The sequence below is a fragment of the Columba livia genome, chromosome 16 (genome assembly GCF_036013475.1).
Source record: "Columba livia isolate bColLiv1 breed racing homer chromosome 16, bColLiv1.pat.W.v2, whole genome shotgun sequence".
NCBI classification, from domain to species: Eukaryota; Metazoa; Chordata; class Aves; order Columbiformes; family Columbidae; genus Columba; species Columba livia.
Genome location: NC_088617.1, coordinates 10,109,130 through 10,126,742, shown reverse-complemented (window position 1 = coordinate 10,126,742; position 17,613 = coordinate 10,109,130). Strand labels below are relative to the sequence as shown.

Below are 17,613 nucleotides of genomic sequence, written 5' to 3'. Positions count from 1 at the left end.
TGAGGAAAGGAATTTTGCGCAATATTAGCTGGCAAACCTGTTCCATTGTTTAAGTACCATAGGCATTATTAGTCTGTCACAAGACTGGGGTACGAGCTCATAGACTGTAACTCTTCCATCTACCTTTGAACAAGGTTGCCTGTCTAATTATGTATATGAAGCATGTCTGCCTGTAAACACCAAATTTTTGCAGCTAAATTTAGATTAAAAAATTCCTCCCACCCCTCCAAGCAGACACAGCAGTGTTCACTGCCTACCCAGCTTGAAGTAAAACTTGACTCCGCTTGGACTGATAGCATTTCAGTGGTGGGAAGGGGCACAGACACCTTTGCACGATCTGTTCTATCATTTTTCAGCGTACAGAAGAGCAGCTAAGTCAAGGCAAAGTTCGAGTGTACAGCAAAAGAGGACAGAGCCCACTTAGAGATGAGAATTTCTTTCTCTTCATAATTTAAGCATCCATTATTTAGGGTGTCTGCATCACCAATTTATCATTCATTTTCTAATTCATCTGCTGTTAAAATTCTGGTTAAGTTAGTTCGATCAATATGAAAAGAGTTTGTTCAACTGCAGTTTTCCAAGAAGAGTACATAATGCAAACAGGTTGAACCCACAGAAAATAACAGTTCTCCTCTGTTTATATCTCCAACAGGTGTAGTTAGATTATAGCTCATCAAAACAAAGACATTATGGCTAACTATGTCTAATTTTCTTTTAACAAAGTTGGAATACTAACAGCTGGTTAAGAAACCAAGGGATTGAATGTTAAAAATAGTGTAGGCGAGTCTCTCTCACATCTCCCTGCCTTGCAGCACCACCTACAGAGATGCTCTCCGAAAAACACCCACTGCCAAAACTCGGGAGATTCCCAGTGCATTGGCCAAACAAATCCTGGTTCAGTGGTTGACACACTCTGGAAACCGCGAGTCTGACAGCCCTGAAGCCTGAAAAACTTCTGCTACAGGATATAGGCAGGAATATGGTCTATTTTTCCAAGAGCCTCTCAATTCCCACACAGGAAATGCACGTCTAGCGATGATAGAGTTAACCCAGCCAATTGCTGATTTCTTCTTCAGAAACTTTCCTGCAGACGAACTTTTCTGGCAGCCAAGTGTCCCAGCTGCAAAAGGATGGTGGGATTTTCCAGGGCAAAATGCACTTAATGGTCCATTAATCTTACATTTGGCGCAAGTCGATTGTTCAGGCTTCAAAAGACTGCAATATTTCACCTCCTCCATGTATCTACTCAATTACACAAGATAAAATGTCACGGGGATTGACCTTCATCTGATCACCGAAGCATAAGATCTGTTTGCGCTTGATTTGGCCTGGGTAGCTGAACAGTGGTGATACAGGGGCTGGACTGCAAGAAAGGAGTTTGTAAGCACAGTTTCAAAGCTGGCTTTTGAAATAAGGCCCTGAACATCTTCCCATTAAAAACCAAAACAAAACAGCTTAGCTATTCACCTCGAAATAGAATGTTCTTCTGAAATATGGAGGTTTTTTGTCTTCCTCCAGAAGCATGATCCAAATGTCACAGTAGTAACTGGAAAGTTCCCACCATTTCGGATCAGGCCGTGTCTGTGGGAGGCGGTGGGTGCAGGAATGTGCGAGCACAGGCGGCACTGCGATCACATTGCTCATTAAGAACAGAAAAGAACAGGCGTTTAAAAAGCAGATAAGAGGGGAAAGGAAAACACAGGCTCCAAACCTATGGCCATGAGCTTTAGTACCAAGAAGCAACAGCCAAAAATATTAGCAGTATATGTTTAGAAATATATATTTAGGGATATGTTCTGTCTTTGGAGGGGAAAATAGAATCCTTTTTAGGAACTGATTGACTGTTACCTTATAGTGCATTTGTTTTCCCTTCCCATGCCTGTAGGAAAGATATATCAGGACCTCATTCCTCTGATGGTTAAACATTTTCTTCTAATTTCCTGCCTACATTTATTCATTACCAGACAGAATAGATCTGCTATCTTTTCTCTGTTTAGAAAACTAGTTATCTTACAAAGTCATCAGGTTAGTCTAGCGCTATCCACCTTCAAGAAATGCATGTTGTATTTTAGCCCATTTCTATCCGCCATCATGTCTGGTACTATTCTTTTCTTCTAAACTCATCCAAAAGTCTTGTATGTTATTTGGATCAGACTTCAATTGTTTTTCCTGCTTTTAAATACCGAAACAATTTTTCCTGCTCTCAGATTGCGCTGTATTGCTCCTGCAGTGATGCTGTTACACAGCCAAATATAATACGATAGGCCAGTGCTGTTAGATGTCTGGGCCAGAAATCAGAACATTTCAGTTGAAAGGGACCTACTATGATCATACAATCCAAAATGTTTTTGCATTATGATCTTTATGTTTTGTTCCACTTGTATGAGATAATTTCTGTCTCCATGCATTCATTTCCTCTATGTACATTTCCACTCTATATTATGCATTTGTGTCCTGCCTTTCCCCTTTCATCACCTCTACCTCTTCTTCCTTTATCTCCTGGTATGTGTGCCTGAAGAATATTTTGCTGTTTGTTTTAGTTTCCCTGGCAAGGTCTAACTCAGCTTTGCTTCTGGCATGTTTCCCTTTATGCCTACACTTCCCAACTTCTAAGACGTAGTTTTCTTTGATTAATCCTTTTCCCCATTCCTTCTACTCCCTTTGCTTATTCCTAATATCTGCTTTGAAGTGGTTATTCACCACGCTAGGCCTGGACCCCTTCCTCACAGAGTTTTATCCCTCTGTGTACAAGGCCCAAATACTTTTTATACCCTCTGCTTAAATTCCAATCCTGCCCACCATTCAAACCTTCTTAAGGTGGCAAAAATCAGGAAGTAAAAGACATTAATTGCTGGCATGTACCAACTTGCAGCACATTGAGCTTCCCGTTGGGTTCACGTTTGCCATCCCGCCCTGTCAGATACTCCAACTGCTTTTCTCTGTTCCTGTGTCCAGATCGTGGGGAGACCGTGGATGGCAGGAGAAATTCCTCGCGACCTACAGCCACAGCAGCAGTGCCAAGAGAAAGCTGGAACACCATGAGCTGAAACTCTTCTCAGAGAATAAAAAAATGGTTACAGTAGATCAAAAATTAGCATGAAGAAATGAAGTATATACATACATTTTTAAAGCCTCTGTCAGGCAGCCAAAATGAAAACAGGTTTCACCAGACCACAAAGAAATGAAACGTGTGTGTTAGTCCTTGTACGACTGGAGCTGATTTCTTTGCTAAATTCCAAGTTTCGTGTCTCTCCCGCTGAGGGAGAAGGGCTGCTCAAGAAAACTCCCCAAATGTCTCACGATAGCAAAGGAATACTTTTTTCTATTTCTCACTGTACAAGTTTGCTGAGGCGGTTAGATAAAACAGATTTCCAGAAAAAAATGTGGTTGTGTTTATAGTCGCTGTTCCTCCCATATGTGTAAACACCAGTTGTTTTGGGGGGTGTTCTTTGATAATTTAAGGCAGGGAGTGTCCTGACGACCAGCGTGCAGCAGGTGCCCTGGCCATGCCGGGCCATGGCCGCTGGTGGTTCCACAAGGGAGATTTTGGACGTCCCTTGGGGTGTGGGTACGAGGCGCAGACCTGGCGGGGTGGACCCCAAACCCCACCTCGTGTCACGCTGGCCACGTGCAGGGGGAGCCAGGCCAGCCCAACAGAGCAGCAGGGCACAAAATCATTGCAGCCCGACTTATTCTAAAGCTTCTTTCAGAAAGTCGTTTTAAACAGTTTGTTCATTTTCAGGGAATATCCTGATTTTTGACTGGTTGAAGCCAGCAAAAAGACCTGTGGGAGGTTTGTTTGTTTTTGAAAATAGAAAATTCACTGAATTTGGGGGGACAGTGGGGGGATTCAAAAGAAAAAAAAAAGAAGGAAAAGAGAACCCATCATACCAATGCCATACTACAGTATTTTGCTTTGAACGAAACTTACGCTTTTGAGGATGCTTTACAACAGTGAGAAGGAGCGGGTTAACTGAAAACGGTGTGAAAATGTCAGGGCTTCGCTGTACAAAGCCGTTTTGTCAATTTTCCTCAGCAAAGAATGGCCGGGCTCCCGCCACGGGGCCTGGGGCGGGTGTGGGGACAGGGGGCTGCCGTGTCCCCAGGGCCCACACCTGCCTCTCGTTATGGGGAACCAACATAACGGCCCCCACAGCGCTGTGTTACGGCCAGGAGAGGGTTGAGGTCTGTCAGCCCTAAGGGGGTTTCGCAGCCGCTTGAGTTAAACGTGGGGTTTTGCTGCCCCCCGGCCCCAGGAGCGGCCGGAACGTTGGTGCAGCGGCCGGCGGGCCCGGGCGGAGCGGGGTGGGGGAAGGCGCCGAGCGATGCACAACGCGGAAGTGAGCGGGGCCGCGGCCGGCGCTGCGCTGGGATCCGGGGGGTATGGACGGGGCCGGCGGGCGGGGGGACCCGGCGCTGGCGGCCTCCGCCCGGGCCCTCTGAGCGCCCACCGGAGCGGCCGCCGCCTCTGCCCGCGGGCGCCGGGCTGAGCTTGGGCCGAGGGCCCGGCAGCGAGGCGCGGAGCGGCCCCGGGGCGAGGGGCCCCGGGGCGATAGGCCATGGCCACCCGGCGTCTAACGGACGCGTTCTTGTTGTTGCGGAACAACGCGGTACAGAGCCGGCAGCTGCTGGCCGAGCAAGTGAGTAGTTACGGCTCCTCCAGCCCTCTGAGTTCACGTAGCATGGCTGCTGCGGTGAGTCTCCTCCCTTCATCCTACCGTACCCGCCGGGCAGCCGCGCCGTGCCCGCCCCCCCGGGCCCTCCCGCCTTCCCCGAGCGCCCCCCCGGTGTCCCCAGCTCCCCTTCTCCGGCCCCTCTTCTCAACCTCCCCGGCCTCCGTTCTTGTCCCTCTCGCCTTCCCCCCCGCACTGGTCCCTTTTCCTCCTCCTTCATGTAGAATGAGTAGAAGAGATCTGTCACTGTGCTGATCGTGTGTCTGTTCCCTTCATGAGTAATAAATACAGTTATTCTAATAACCTCACATTAGCATTGATATGAGGGGGGTTTGTCCATTGTACTTTTTGATGCCTCCTTTCCCCAAAGAGAAATACCTGAGTTATTTCATAGGGCAGAACTCTTCTATTCACTTAAGTGTGGGCTCTGTTAAATACTCTGGTGTAGATTATTCTCATTGCTTGAATTTTTCCATAGTTTGATGTCCATTGCCCTTTTTATTTTCTTTCTCCTAAATACAAATAATACCAAAAGTCATCTGTGAGAGAGGGAAGTCAGTAGTTTCTAGTGTAAGTCACCATTGCAGAAACTTCAAAAAGTCATTTGTTCAGAGCCAGTTTATGCAGCTTTTTCTAAGTTTGGAGCTAGTCAGGCTGTGCTGGGCAGCTCAGCTCTACTGAGGCTTTTCCTGTTCAAACTTATCATTTATTTACAACAGGCGCCAGTGAATATCTGCTGGCAGTCTGATCATTCTAAATTGCTTTGCGTTAATGCATTTTTGCTAGGGAAAGCAGTGCTTAGTGCTGCAAATTTTATTTCATCTGATGAGTTGCTGTTGAATTGTCTTTGTCCCTTGTTAACTTTATTACACCTGTGTCTGACAAGCTATGTGTTAAATTGCATTTGTAGAACAGGAAATGTCAATAGCAATGTGTATGGTACAGGTTTAATTTTGCACTGCCTTTAGTTCTTGTTAACATGGGGTTTTTTGCCAATATCAATATAACTTTATTTTAGCTCCTTGGATTTTTTAAAATATCGCATAGGCAAGTTAGTGGTAGCTTAAACTCGCAGGCTACTGAGCAGTGAAACTACACTTTTACTCAACAGTGAGTGCAATAACACTTAGCACTTGCAAAAATGTTTATTTACAGTGTTAACATTAATTGAAGCTATTGGTTAGGGTGCTCATTCAAGTGCAATCAAAGCCAACAGTGACTGCACTTGTAGTAACTACAGAACTCTCAAGTGCCTACCAGGACCAAAGTTGAGCCGTTGACTGACTTCATCCACTGAACTGTGTTAGCAAGCAGTGTGAAGACAGTAGTGTGAGCTATTTTCGTGTGTCGAAGGCGTCCGTCGCTGTCAGAGCCGCAGTGAATTCCCTTTTCTGTGGGTGCTGTCCCCAGAGCAGCGCTGCAAACTCTAACTCATCCTACTTTGGTTTAACCTTATTTGACTCTCCAGGCTTCTCCTGAAGAAATCCTCTACTATGAGAGCTCTCTGTCAAAAATTGCGTTCTGCCCTGGAAGATGCGTTCTCATGTGGACATTCGACCATTCCTTAAACACAGATAATCAAAGCAGCATTCTTAATAGCATAGTCCTATTTCAGAAGCTTGGTATAGGATAAGAGATCGTTAGTTGAAGTGTGCTGCTTTGTTAAACCACAAGTATTTAATCCTTGGTTTAGCTCTGACATGCCTGATTTATTAATCTTCCAGTGATACATCCTGTTGCTCACACATACCCTCTACAGTACAAAGACTGACAAATAGAGAAGGTGCGAATATGTTGCCTTTGGTATTTTTTCAGATGCATGTAGGACTGATGTTAGCCGAAACTGGAGCGTAATTAAACTGTGTACATAAGTGAGAGTATGCTACATCTGCTTTTGCTTTTTGTCTCTGTTGTCTGTTTTATCCTGTGATAACTGAAGTGCTTGTCAATCAATGTCTTTTAAAAGCTTGGATGTGCATCTCCCAATTGTAATCAAACCTTTGAACTCACCAGTGGGTGCTGAATGCTGCAGTCACATTGCCCTTGCTGTCACACTTTAATATATTCTATTCCAGTTTTTCTACCTGAGATTTTAGTAACTAGAAACTTCACTGTGCAGTTACTTTGGAAAATGAGCCAGGCTCTTAACTTGATCTCTTATGTTCTTTCTGTTTACCAAGCATCTGAAATATTCTTTTAAAGTTTGTGCATCAAGCAATATGCTAACTTCAAAAGTACAATATCATGCTGTATTTATTGAAGAGCCGTGTTTTAAAAGCCAGTTTGTTTTGTTCTTGGTAAACCATCACGCTTAAAAATAAATTAGTATTTTCTCAACTGACCATACCCTATATCTGCCCTATGTCTTTTTTGTTTTTTCTCCATTTTATCTTTTGCTGTCTCTAACTGGATGGGGCTGATGGGATCCACAAATCACTTCAGGAGCTGGATGAGGTATTGTTTTTCACGTTTTGTTCTGCCATGGTGCATCAGGTGTTCATCATTGAGCTAAAATGTTCCTTTCTTTTTCAGTTAGTTTAATACATTTCATTATATAGAATGAGGTGTCTCTGTGTACAGTAGGACAAGGCTGCATAGAGAAGACGAGGATTTAGTGATGTAAAGTTACATTGTTAATAGATACATATATAACCTAGTCTGACTTATTGCATACATATGGGATATAGAGACTCTGTACAATGAAGCTATTCACTATTTTGTATGCTCTGCATAAGTTGTACAACCAAATAGCTGAAGCAGCAAGCATGTGTCATCGCGATATAGGGAGGTTTGGATTGGTCACTGCCTTGGCTGCTTTTGTTTAGCACCTTTTAATTTCCATTAAACGAATTTAACAATTTTAGTTGCATGTCAGTTTGCAAGTGTTCCTCAGCTGCCTAGTAGCTGAGTGTCTGACTAAATACAATGTTGTTTGAGAACAATCATGGGTTACTATTTGTATTTCTTCAAGATAAAATAAACACTTCTCTTTGGGACATTTTTCCAAATGAGATTTTCAAATTTACCTGGCCAGATATAAACCCTGCTTTGTTATTGGTTTGGGATCCCTTGGCTGTGAATCATTGTCCAATATGACATGTACCAATAGGAGAATTCCTTGTTCTCCTTGGAACTCTGCTAAGAATTGATTCCGAGAGCACATTTCATCTCTCAGATCCTTTAGGAAGCAGGAGAATGTCGCTCATTAGCATATAGGGACAAAGCAGGAGATGTGGAGCTTGATCACACCTTCATTGTGTGCAAACACTTTTTTTTTGAGGTTAATTTTTATGGCAAGGCATGCATGTGCTCTTTCCTTGTATTCAATGTTTTGGATCCAATGTGAGTAACATTAATTGCTGTCTTTTTTTGTCTTCTGTAGCTTGCAGATGATCGTATGGCACTGGTGTCGGGAATAAGTTTAGATCCCGAAGCAGCAATTGGAGTAACAAAACGCTTACCTCCCAAATGGGTTGATGGAGCAGACGAGGTAAGTTGTGTGGCAAATCCAACACGGAGTTGGATTTCTCATGCAGGAATTTATTAGTGTTGTCAGATACATTGTCAGCGCTCTACGTTTTATCATAGAAGTAGTACTAGAAGAAAAAAATAAATGTTTTCTAAATTGACAACCTTGTTTAGAGGAGAGTATCAGGCAAGCTGACTCATCTTGAAGGATATATTGCAAGTCAAATAAAGGGAGATTATCTAGGGCCAGAAATTCCAGAAGACTGGGTTTGCATTGTCAGTGGGAGCCCAGTATTAACGATACGCTGGGACCATTAGGACAGACACGCTATTGCTGAGCGTTTAGACTTGAGGCTGCAGAAAGGTCCTGAAACTCTTAGCGAACCAAAGTTGTTTTCAGTTTGAAACGGAGAAAGAAAGGTACAAAAAAATAGCACTTCTCTTTGAATCCTTTGAGGGTTCCAGTTGAATAGACCTTAAAATGGTGAAAACACGAAGTGTTGGTATGTTCTAGCAGGAGAATTTTTTGTGCCTATGCAGTATTGATGCCTTTCACGTTATGGATGTATTTGGACAATACAAGGGAATAATTCAGGAGGAATCCCATTAAAAACCTTTTCCAGTATTTGGAGCATGAAGCTATTCCTCACTTTCAGAAAATCCTTCTAAAATGTACTCTCAGAGCACATGGCGGCCCATCAGTTTGTGCTTATAGAATCTGTTGTGCAGAAAGGTGATTGGTCTCTCCTTTTTCCTCCTTACAGATTTACTTTTAATGACTTGTTTGAACGCATGTCATTTAACTTTTACAGTTAAGTTCAGGCTATCCAATGTTTGACAGAGTTGAAGGTGTGACCCGAATTTTCATTTACATTTTTGGAAGTTGGTTAAACCTTCTTACTATGATATTAATTATATAATGATAATATTATACCAATTTAATGAAGTGTATTTGAAAACAGCAGATATGCCTAAGACTAACAAGAGTAGATTTAAAAAATAGCAAATTCAAAGTATATGAGAGTACTCAGTTACTACCTAGCTCTTTGTATTGTTTTCACATGATCTTTAGTGTGCTCTGTGTTATACAGTTTTCTTTCAATTATTTTCATCTAGCATTTTTCAGAACCTTTTCCTCTGAAACATTAGTCACTTCCCTTTCTTTGGGCTTTCTGTTTTAGATTCAGTATGATATTGCCAGGGTTAAACAGAAGATGAAAGAATTGGCCAGTCTTCATGATAAACATCTAAACAGACCAACGCTGGATGACAGCAGTGAAGAAGAACGGGCAATAGAAATAACAACCCAAGAGATCACACAGGTACAGACTGCTTTCAGTTCTCAGCCTGCAATTTGACGTATGTATAACGCATCGTGGTAAGGCAGGGCTTTCCTTTGAGCACAGCTTTTCTCTTGCGTTCGGTCTTGAAATGAGCCAGGAGTCCTGGGCTCTGTGCCCAGTACTGCGCTGTCTCCCTGCTTCAGCAGGTGAGTTGGACAAGATCTCCAGAGGTCACTTCCAACCCCAACCAGTCTGTGATTCTGTCTCGGTGAACATCTCAAGAAGTTACTTAACCTCCCTGTTCTTTTACTTACCTTTTGCTTTCCTACTTGGAATAGGATTGGGAGAGTTAATAAAAATAATTTACAAGTGTCTCGGAGAAACACAGATACATTTTCTAAGACTTCCAGTCCAAGCAGTTATAATGAAACAAATGTCTTTGGCCAGCAGTAGTTGTGTTACTCTGCTATGCTGTTAGCTTTTTGTTCGTTCATCTGTGTTTCCAGACCTTTTTCAACGCTGCTTTGGGCAATAAGGAATTCATTTATAAAATCTAGAAATCAAAATATTAGTTCCATTTGGAGCTTCTGCAATGTGATATTTCAAGTGTGTGTTGCTGTATTTTTTTTTACTAATGAAATTGTTTTCTCAGTTATTTCACAGATGTCAGAGAGCAGTCCAGGTCTTGCAGAGCAGGTCACGTAGTTGTACAGAACAAGAAGCTCGTGTTCTCAGGAATGTAGTGTCTTCCTTAGCACAGTCCCTTCAGGATCTATCCACCAACTTTAGGCACGCACAGTCTGACTATCTCAAACGTAAGCATAAGAGATACAGTAATACACGGGCTCCTGTGGAAAGCACTAATTAAGTGCGCTTATTTTCTTGGTTGGGAAAACTGAAGCACAGAAAGGTCAAGTGATGCACGCAGGAACACCAGGAGTGTAGCAGAGTGAAGGTTAGAATTTGGGAGTTTCTGGTTCACAACACATGTTCGAACTGGTTTACTCTGCCTCTCTATTTCATGTTGCTAAAGAGAAATGTCATGGTTAAATGTATCAATGAAACCAGTGCGTTTCATCCATCCACATTTTTAATGCTTAATTGCTTCTCAAGCTGTGGTCTTCAAAGCTGCCTCTGTTACACTGGTCGAAGCAGCCCTTGGTCCTCAGACATGATACCTGCTGTTGATTGATACTCTGTGATAGATTAAAAGGTCGTCTGTGATAAAATTCTGCATCTGTAAATAGATGAGAAATGGAGTATCTTCTGTTTAAAAATCTAAAATTGTTTGCAGTGCTCTTTTCAGCTAAGTAAGATTAAAATAGTCGTGTAAAAAAAACCCCACAAAACACTTGGTCTTCAAATTTAATACTAATATTTCTTCGTCTTGTGGTATAAATGACACAGGTGGAACTTAATATCACAGTTCAGACAAGAGATGTTCCTAAGGGAATTTGTTAGGAAATAGCCTAGAGTCACTGCACTTTAGTGCTTTTTACTTAGCTGGTTTTTAACTTTGTGGAACATAATCACTTAAAATTGCTGATTTAATCAGAGTTGAACTTGTTATGTTTTGCTAAATAGCATTTGTGGCAGTTAAAACTTAGATACTGCTATTTGTCATTTATTAGCCAGATTTTTTTTTCTTGTGCTTTTCTGTTTGGTGCTTCAGACTTTACTTTGACTCTGATTTTAGTCTGCATAAATATACTCAAACATAGTTTGTCTTTTACAGGCATGAAAAACAGAGAAGAAAGATCCAAACACTTCTTTGACACCTCAGTCCCACTGATGGATGATGGGGAGGATGATACACTTTATGACAGAGTAAGTTAAGATGTTATTAGACAAATTCAATATGAAGCAACTTTTTAATGTACCTTTAATTTCAGTATGAAAATATCAGAATGGTATGCCATGAGCACCAAGCTACGTGGAAGTTCTGTTTCTGTAGATTTGTGATACATTTTCCTAACTGGTATTGCCATTGTGATGTTAAGATAATTGTGCCACGACTGACCAGGACTAGGTCTGTAAATACAGTTCTGCTCTTTGTCACACCAGCTTTCTGGGTAGATGCAAGAGTAATTGTTAGAAAATTCTAAAAGGACTATTGTGTTATAAAATTTTGTAATACTTATAATTATTTCTAGTGTTTTCACACTGTTCAACATCTAAATACTTTATTTCAACAGGGTTTTACAGATGACCAGCTGGCATTGGTGGAGCAAAACACTTTAATGGTGGAAGAGCGGGAACGGGAAATCCGTCAGATTGTACAGTCAATCTCCGACCTCAATGAAATATTTAGAGACTTAGGAGCGATGATAGTAGAACAGGTACGTTGGCATCACAGTGTTAGTAAGAAATAGCAGATTCCACGTAGTGTTAAGGCTTCAAGACTGATCACCTGGCCTGGAAGTGAGGTGATTATTAAGGGATGTGGTGTGAGATGGTGACAGAGCTGCCACTCAGTCATTGAGCAAGGAGGTCTTTTAACAAAGTCCCAACTAGTTCTTCTGTAAAAGTTCATCATTTACATAGCTCATTCATTGTTTGTTGTGAACATTATTAATTACTCTGTTCCTCATAATAGTAATTGCTTTGTGAAGTTCATTTAGGTTCAGTTTGGTGCTCATTCTCTCCATTTTATGTAGGGAACAGTTCTAGATAGAATTGACTACAATGTCGAACAGTCGTGTATGAAAACTGAAGAGGGTCTAAAACAGCTACATAAGGTAAGCCCATGGAATACTTAGATATGCAAAGCAGCCTAATAATCTTTTATAATTTAATAGCTGTGAGGTCATTCAGTCATCTTTCAGTTCACACTGTCCCTTTTAGAAATGATTGCTGTACAGTGTAAAATGTCCAACTGTACTGTAGTAGGTACTTTCCGTGTATCTTCTGTTAATGTCCTGCTTGATGCCTAATGGTAATCTCTTAAATAACTTTCTGGGTATCCAAGTAATGGGCTTTGACCTTTATATTGCTGACCTGGTGAGACCTCTGTGATTTCTTCTCTGTTTTGAGAGCCCAGCACTTATGAAATAGGAATGGCTATTGGCTACTTCATATGTATTTCAGTCAGTGGAAATACGCTAGTTTGAAAACATTATCTCAATAGTGCAAACAGGAAGAACAATTTTTAATGTTTTCTCTGACCATCTGACACTTGTTAGAAGTTCGGCCCAACCTTATGCTTTTCATGTGAAGCTTTTCCTATAGGCATCTGAAAAGCTTGAATTGGCAGCAGAACAGAGTTTTGTGGTTGTTTTGTTTTGATTTTAAGCCGAGTCCTGACTTGTCAGCTCAGTTCAGTCTTTCTGGTGCTGGAAATAAAGTAGAGTGAGAGACTTATGCAAAAGCCTTTAGGTAAAACATTGTGGTTTGGAAGCATGGACATCTTATTACTACACACTCAACTTTGTATTATAGTAGACTTCTAATACAGCAATAAAGTGCTGTTTGAGGAAAAGCAAAATAAGTTGGTTACAGGTTTATTCTTGTTATACATAAAAGTAAATTGGTGATCACTAAAGTAAGGCCTTGACTGGTGATGAACAAGGCTTAAAGTAATTACAAGCAATTTGCACAAACTGAACTGGAAATAAATGAATTGGTTGGAATGGACACTATTTCTAGTCTGGTGGTAGTTAAATTGTCAGCAAACCCCTGTTTGGCTTGCTGACTAAATTATGAATTTTTGATGCAATACATACCTGTTTCCAGTGCAGCATAGGAATTTTTTCACCTGTCATGGAAGGTATACGCACAGGTCTGCATAGTTATATCAAAGACACATACCCTGCTGTTTCTAATACTGTTGGCAACTTTATTCCGATTTAATATCTATAATTTCAGTTTTCTGTTTTACTTGGCGTAATTATTACTACCCGCTGAGACGGCGCTTCCACAGGAATTGCGTTAATTCACTGCAGCAGTCTGGTGGTATGAATCACTGCTTACCAATTCCTGCTTCACATCAAAACTGGCAGCAGTTGTGATACTTCGTCAGGCTTTGATACCTAAAGCCTAATTAAGTAAATAATCACAGTGGTTGCATGTTACATAGTTTCAGGTCAAAAACGCCTCTTTAGCAGATCTGATAATGAATAATTACTTTCCAGGGACTATAAAGGAGAAAAATTAATATCTTTTGCCCTTTAAATTTTGAAGGTTTATTAATTTAAAAAGAATTCAATGCAAGTTTTGTTTTGTTTAGCTTCTATTAGCAGACTTTCCTTTGGCTTTTGGAGAGTTTTTTCTCCACATTGCCTCCTTTTAATTCCTTTGGGAGAAAGAGGGAAGGAATGAGAAAATGTGGTTAGAAGAGAGAAGGAATAAAGCAGAAAACTGAGAACAAAACAAAAAAGCAACTTTTCTGTTCTACTTGAAATAAAATGAAAAGGCACAACTGACTCGGGTACAACAAAAGTGCCTATTAAAAATGAATTAGTGAATTTTAGTGTCCTTCAAATATAATACAGGAATATTATATCAGCTCCGTGATACAGATGAACATCACTTGAGTGTACATTGCCCTTCACTGAAGCCTGCGGTGCAGACCAGAGGTATTTTGTGGCAGTTCCTTGCAATATACGTTGTATGAAATGTCAGCTTAGCTAAGAACAGTTGTGAGATACGTGTACTTCACTTGCACCAAACAACAGTCTGCACTTTAACAGAAATCTAAGTATTAACTCTCTCTTTTATGTTCCTATAGGCAGAGCAATATCAAAAGAAGAATCGGAAGATGCTTGTTATTTTAATTTTGTTTGTTGTAGTAATTGTCCTTATTGTTGTTCTTATCGGTGTAAAGTCACACTAGGTTTCACTTCATTTTCTGATTTTTGGAGTTGATGTGAACTTTTTCCCCCGTGTGAATGGATGGACCTGCACTCCGGAAAACTGCATTGAATGTATCAGCCCTTGTGGTGCCAAGTCTGTGCAATGTTTCTGTAGAATTCTTCAAAGTACAAGTTTGGTGAGCTGTGAGGTGTTTGTAAAGATTACGTGGGAAATGTCAGGGAATTTGCCCCCGCACAGATAATTTGGCGCTCCGCTCTATGCAGAGGTATTTGGAAGCGCAATACTTAAAAATAATCACCAAATTGAAGTTTACCACTGAGCACAGTAATTAGTGTTACTGTGAACAAAAATGTGCTGTCTTCTGTATTCTTGTGTTACAGTTGTTACAGGCTTCAAATTTAAATCATGTTACTGAGTCATGGGACTAGATAACAGAAATTCATCATGATGCAAAATAGGAGGCACAAAAATGTTTGACTTCACCTCCTTTCTTCCAGACTCAAAAATCCCAAAGAACAGGATAGAGAGCTAAAAACGAAAGCTTTTTGCAGCCAGAACGTAATCCAACCCCTGTGATCTTAATTTAGATACTGCACCATTACTAAGAGTCAGAGTAGTACTTCATCTTGTAAATAACAAGATTTAATCACTGGCCTAATTTAACACATTTAGTTAATTAAAGAATGTTCTGAGCGTGAGTAATCATGTTTCGTCTCACCAGAATGATCACATTTTTCTTCATGCACCATTTTCTTAGTTAAAGTCCAAACATTACAGTAAAGCAGTAGTGAAGTTAAACTTGAACCAGGGATTCTCCTTTTGGCTTTCTGCTCTGGCTGACCTACTATAGTGGGTCTTGGGTGTTTCATACTTCAGTTGTTGTATAAGCTGTTTATTTTTGTATAAGAAGTGACTTCACTAGAGTATCTATTACATCCATTTTCCCTGACAGAAGATTTCATTTTTCCCCCAAATGCCTGCCTGGCAGAGAACGTGTTTATGCCGTTTAGGATGTTTGTGCTGTCTAACTGACTATGAGACATGTCATGCAAATGACATGTTACCAGGCCTGCAGTAGAGAATCTGGGGCTGTTTTCACTGTTTTCCTCAGTGGAAAACTTTGCTGTAGGCTATAGAAGAGACATCTAACACAACACTCAGTTTAACTCAGGCCTGAAGTGCTGTGCAATTGTAGAGGCCTTGCTTTAATATTTTAATATGGCTTTTCTGTATGGATTTTTTTTTTTTCCCCAAAGGACGGTAATTTATTTCCTTCATTTTCTGACTGATACAGCGTTTCCCAGGAACTTGCTCAAAGCCCCTAAAGTGCAGCTTCATAATATTATGATATTAATGTTGCATATGTTGCCTGCCCTGAGTTTCTCTTTACGATGTACTAAGGATGAGTTAAGATGTGGCTTTAAACTGACTTGGCGCAGGAACAGACCTGAAAGCTCAGACTAGGAAGGTGTGAAAGCCTTGGCTCTTTGTGGCTCGTTGTGAAAAGCTTTGTACCACTCCTGTGGCCTCCAGACAGAGGGGATGGGGAACTTCCAAACCTGCTGGTCCAAACCCTTGATTAAACTCATAATGGAAATTGGAATAAAGAATGATGTTTGTAGGTGGGTGTGCAGCTCCCCTGTTCTGGTAATAGATCTTTTCAATGATCGTGAGTATAACTACTGTCTCCCTAGTGTGCTGTCTGCATCGGTCGGTGTGAAGCAGCATATTGCTATAATTTAATATACTGTATTTGCGACTTTCTCTCTAACATGAGATGGTGTTATTTATTTCTGTCTTGGTGCTTTTGACATTTTATCATGGCTAATGAATTCAAAGAAGTAATAAAACACTTCCAACCTAATTGGTCAATTGCTCTTTTTTAAGTATAAACCGAACCATAATGTGTCTCTATATAGTCTTTATAATTAAGTGAAAGCAGCAGTGACATGAAATATCTTGGGTGGAAAAAAAAGTGTAACTTTCTATAGCACAATGTAAGTGAAGTTGCTTTATCAAGAGTAACTCCCCCCGCAGCTGTCACTGAAATGCCTGTGGTGTCTTCACTGCACTGAGGTAAATGGCTATGTATTTTCTCTTCAAATTCTGTACAAGGAAATGCATTTTTAATACGCATTGGGCAAGAGGTTCAATTCAGATGTCAACTGTCCTGTGTAACTTGAGCTATGACTTATTGAATCTGATCATATCCAGGAGAAGAGAAAAAAACAAACCCCACAGCCTTCCAGGCTTCTAAATCACTTTGGATGTCTCTCCACATGGAGTATTACAGAACAGGTACCCTCTGTGCCGTGGGGCAGTGGAAGCCCAAAAAAGCCACTGCAGGTGAGGAGTAACTTGGCTTGAACAGTGGCTGATAGAGCAGCAAGAGCTGCGTGAACCTCGTCCCTGTGTTTGTCCAGCTGCGATGGTCTCTGTGCTGCGGGGCAAGCTGACACTGTGCGCCGGGGCTGCCCCGCGGGGGCTGGATTCTTCTTCTCGGCTTGAATCGAACCTCCCATTCCTTACAAAGTGCCGTGGGAAGCTGCAAGACTGGAGCGGAGCAGCAGCGCTGGAGCAGCTCCCAAGAACCTGTGGCTCCGCACCTTGCACAACATCCTGTAAAGCTCTTGGTTTGTACAGAATTTCTCCATTAAAATGCACGTGAGTGTGCAAAAATGAGCTGCTGCCCCCTGTTAACAGGAGTTGATAGTGATATGTGAAAAAAAGACTGTATTAAAAGCACTGTAATAGCAAATTGATTTCTACTGCAAGTCTCCCATAGAAACTGAAAAGTAAAATGGAAGAGTTAGTATTTTGCTTGGTGATTTTTGGAATGTGCTGAAAGTTTGAATTAATATAATTCATGCAGTGTTCACTGAGCCTGTGTTGATTCAATTGATTTAGGGTTTGCTTCTATACAACACCAATCACAACACAAAGGAGTCTTATCTCCTGTGATTAAACCCTTGGAAACCTTGTTTTGGGTAGAGCCTTGTGAATTGTATCTTGGACAGGTGACAGGGAAACTGATTTTGTTAGGAAAAAAAAAGTATATTTACTATATCTCAAAACAAACAAAAATCCCCCAAAACAAAAACAAACCAAAAAAAGCCACCACCAAATTCAGGAGCCTTCCTTGATGCAATTCATTGAAACAAGGAATCCATTATAATTCGATGAGGATAAATATATTATTTAAAACAAACATACAAATCTACTGTTAAAGCTGGTATTTGAAAAACATTGTTTCCTTTTAGTGAATTCCCAGGCTCAAGGAAATAAGTTTAGAGCCTGGAACACAGGAGGTTCCACTTAAATTTGAGAAGAAACTTCTTCCTGGTGAGGGTGGCAGAGCCTGGCCCAGGCTGCCCAGG

The 17,613-nt window shown here is 41.1% G+C and overlaps 1 protein-coding gene across 5 annotated transcripts; it reads left to right on the top strand.

Annotated features, from left to right (window-relative positions):
* Positions 1-4,324: 4,324 nt before the first annotated feature.
* On the top strand, positions 4,325-16,100 carry STX16 (syntaxin 16). 5 transcript variants are annotated; one of them, XM_065032436.1, is made up of 9 exons: positions 4,325-4,694; positions 7,116-7,127; positions 8,056-8,163; positions 9,323-9,463; positions 10,077-10,239; positions 11,160-11,251; positions 11,620-11,763; positions 12,082-12,162; positions 14,151-16,100. In XM_065032436.1, exons 1-9 carry the CDS (start codon positions 4,560-4,562, stop codon positions 14,253-14,255), a joined length of 981 nt encoding a protein of 326 aa, XP_064888508.1. In that variant the 5' UTR covers positions 4,325-4,559; the 3' UTR covers positions 14,256-16,100. The 5 variants fall into 5 exon arrangements, with proteins under 5 accessions (XP_064888508.1, XP_064888511.1, XP_064888510.1 ...); XM_065032439.1 differs by having other exon boundaries at positions 4,350-4,640; XM_065032438.1 differs by having other exon boundaries at positions 4,350-4,641; positions 7,084-7,127.
* Positions 16,101-17,613: the final 1,513 nt, after the last annotated feature.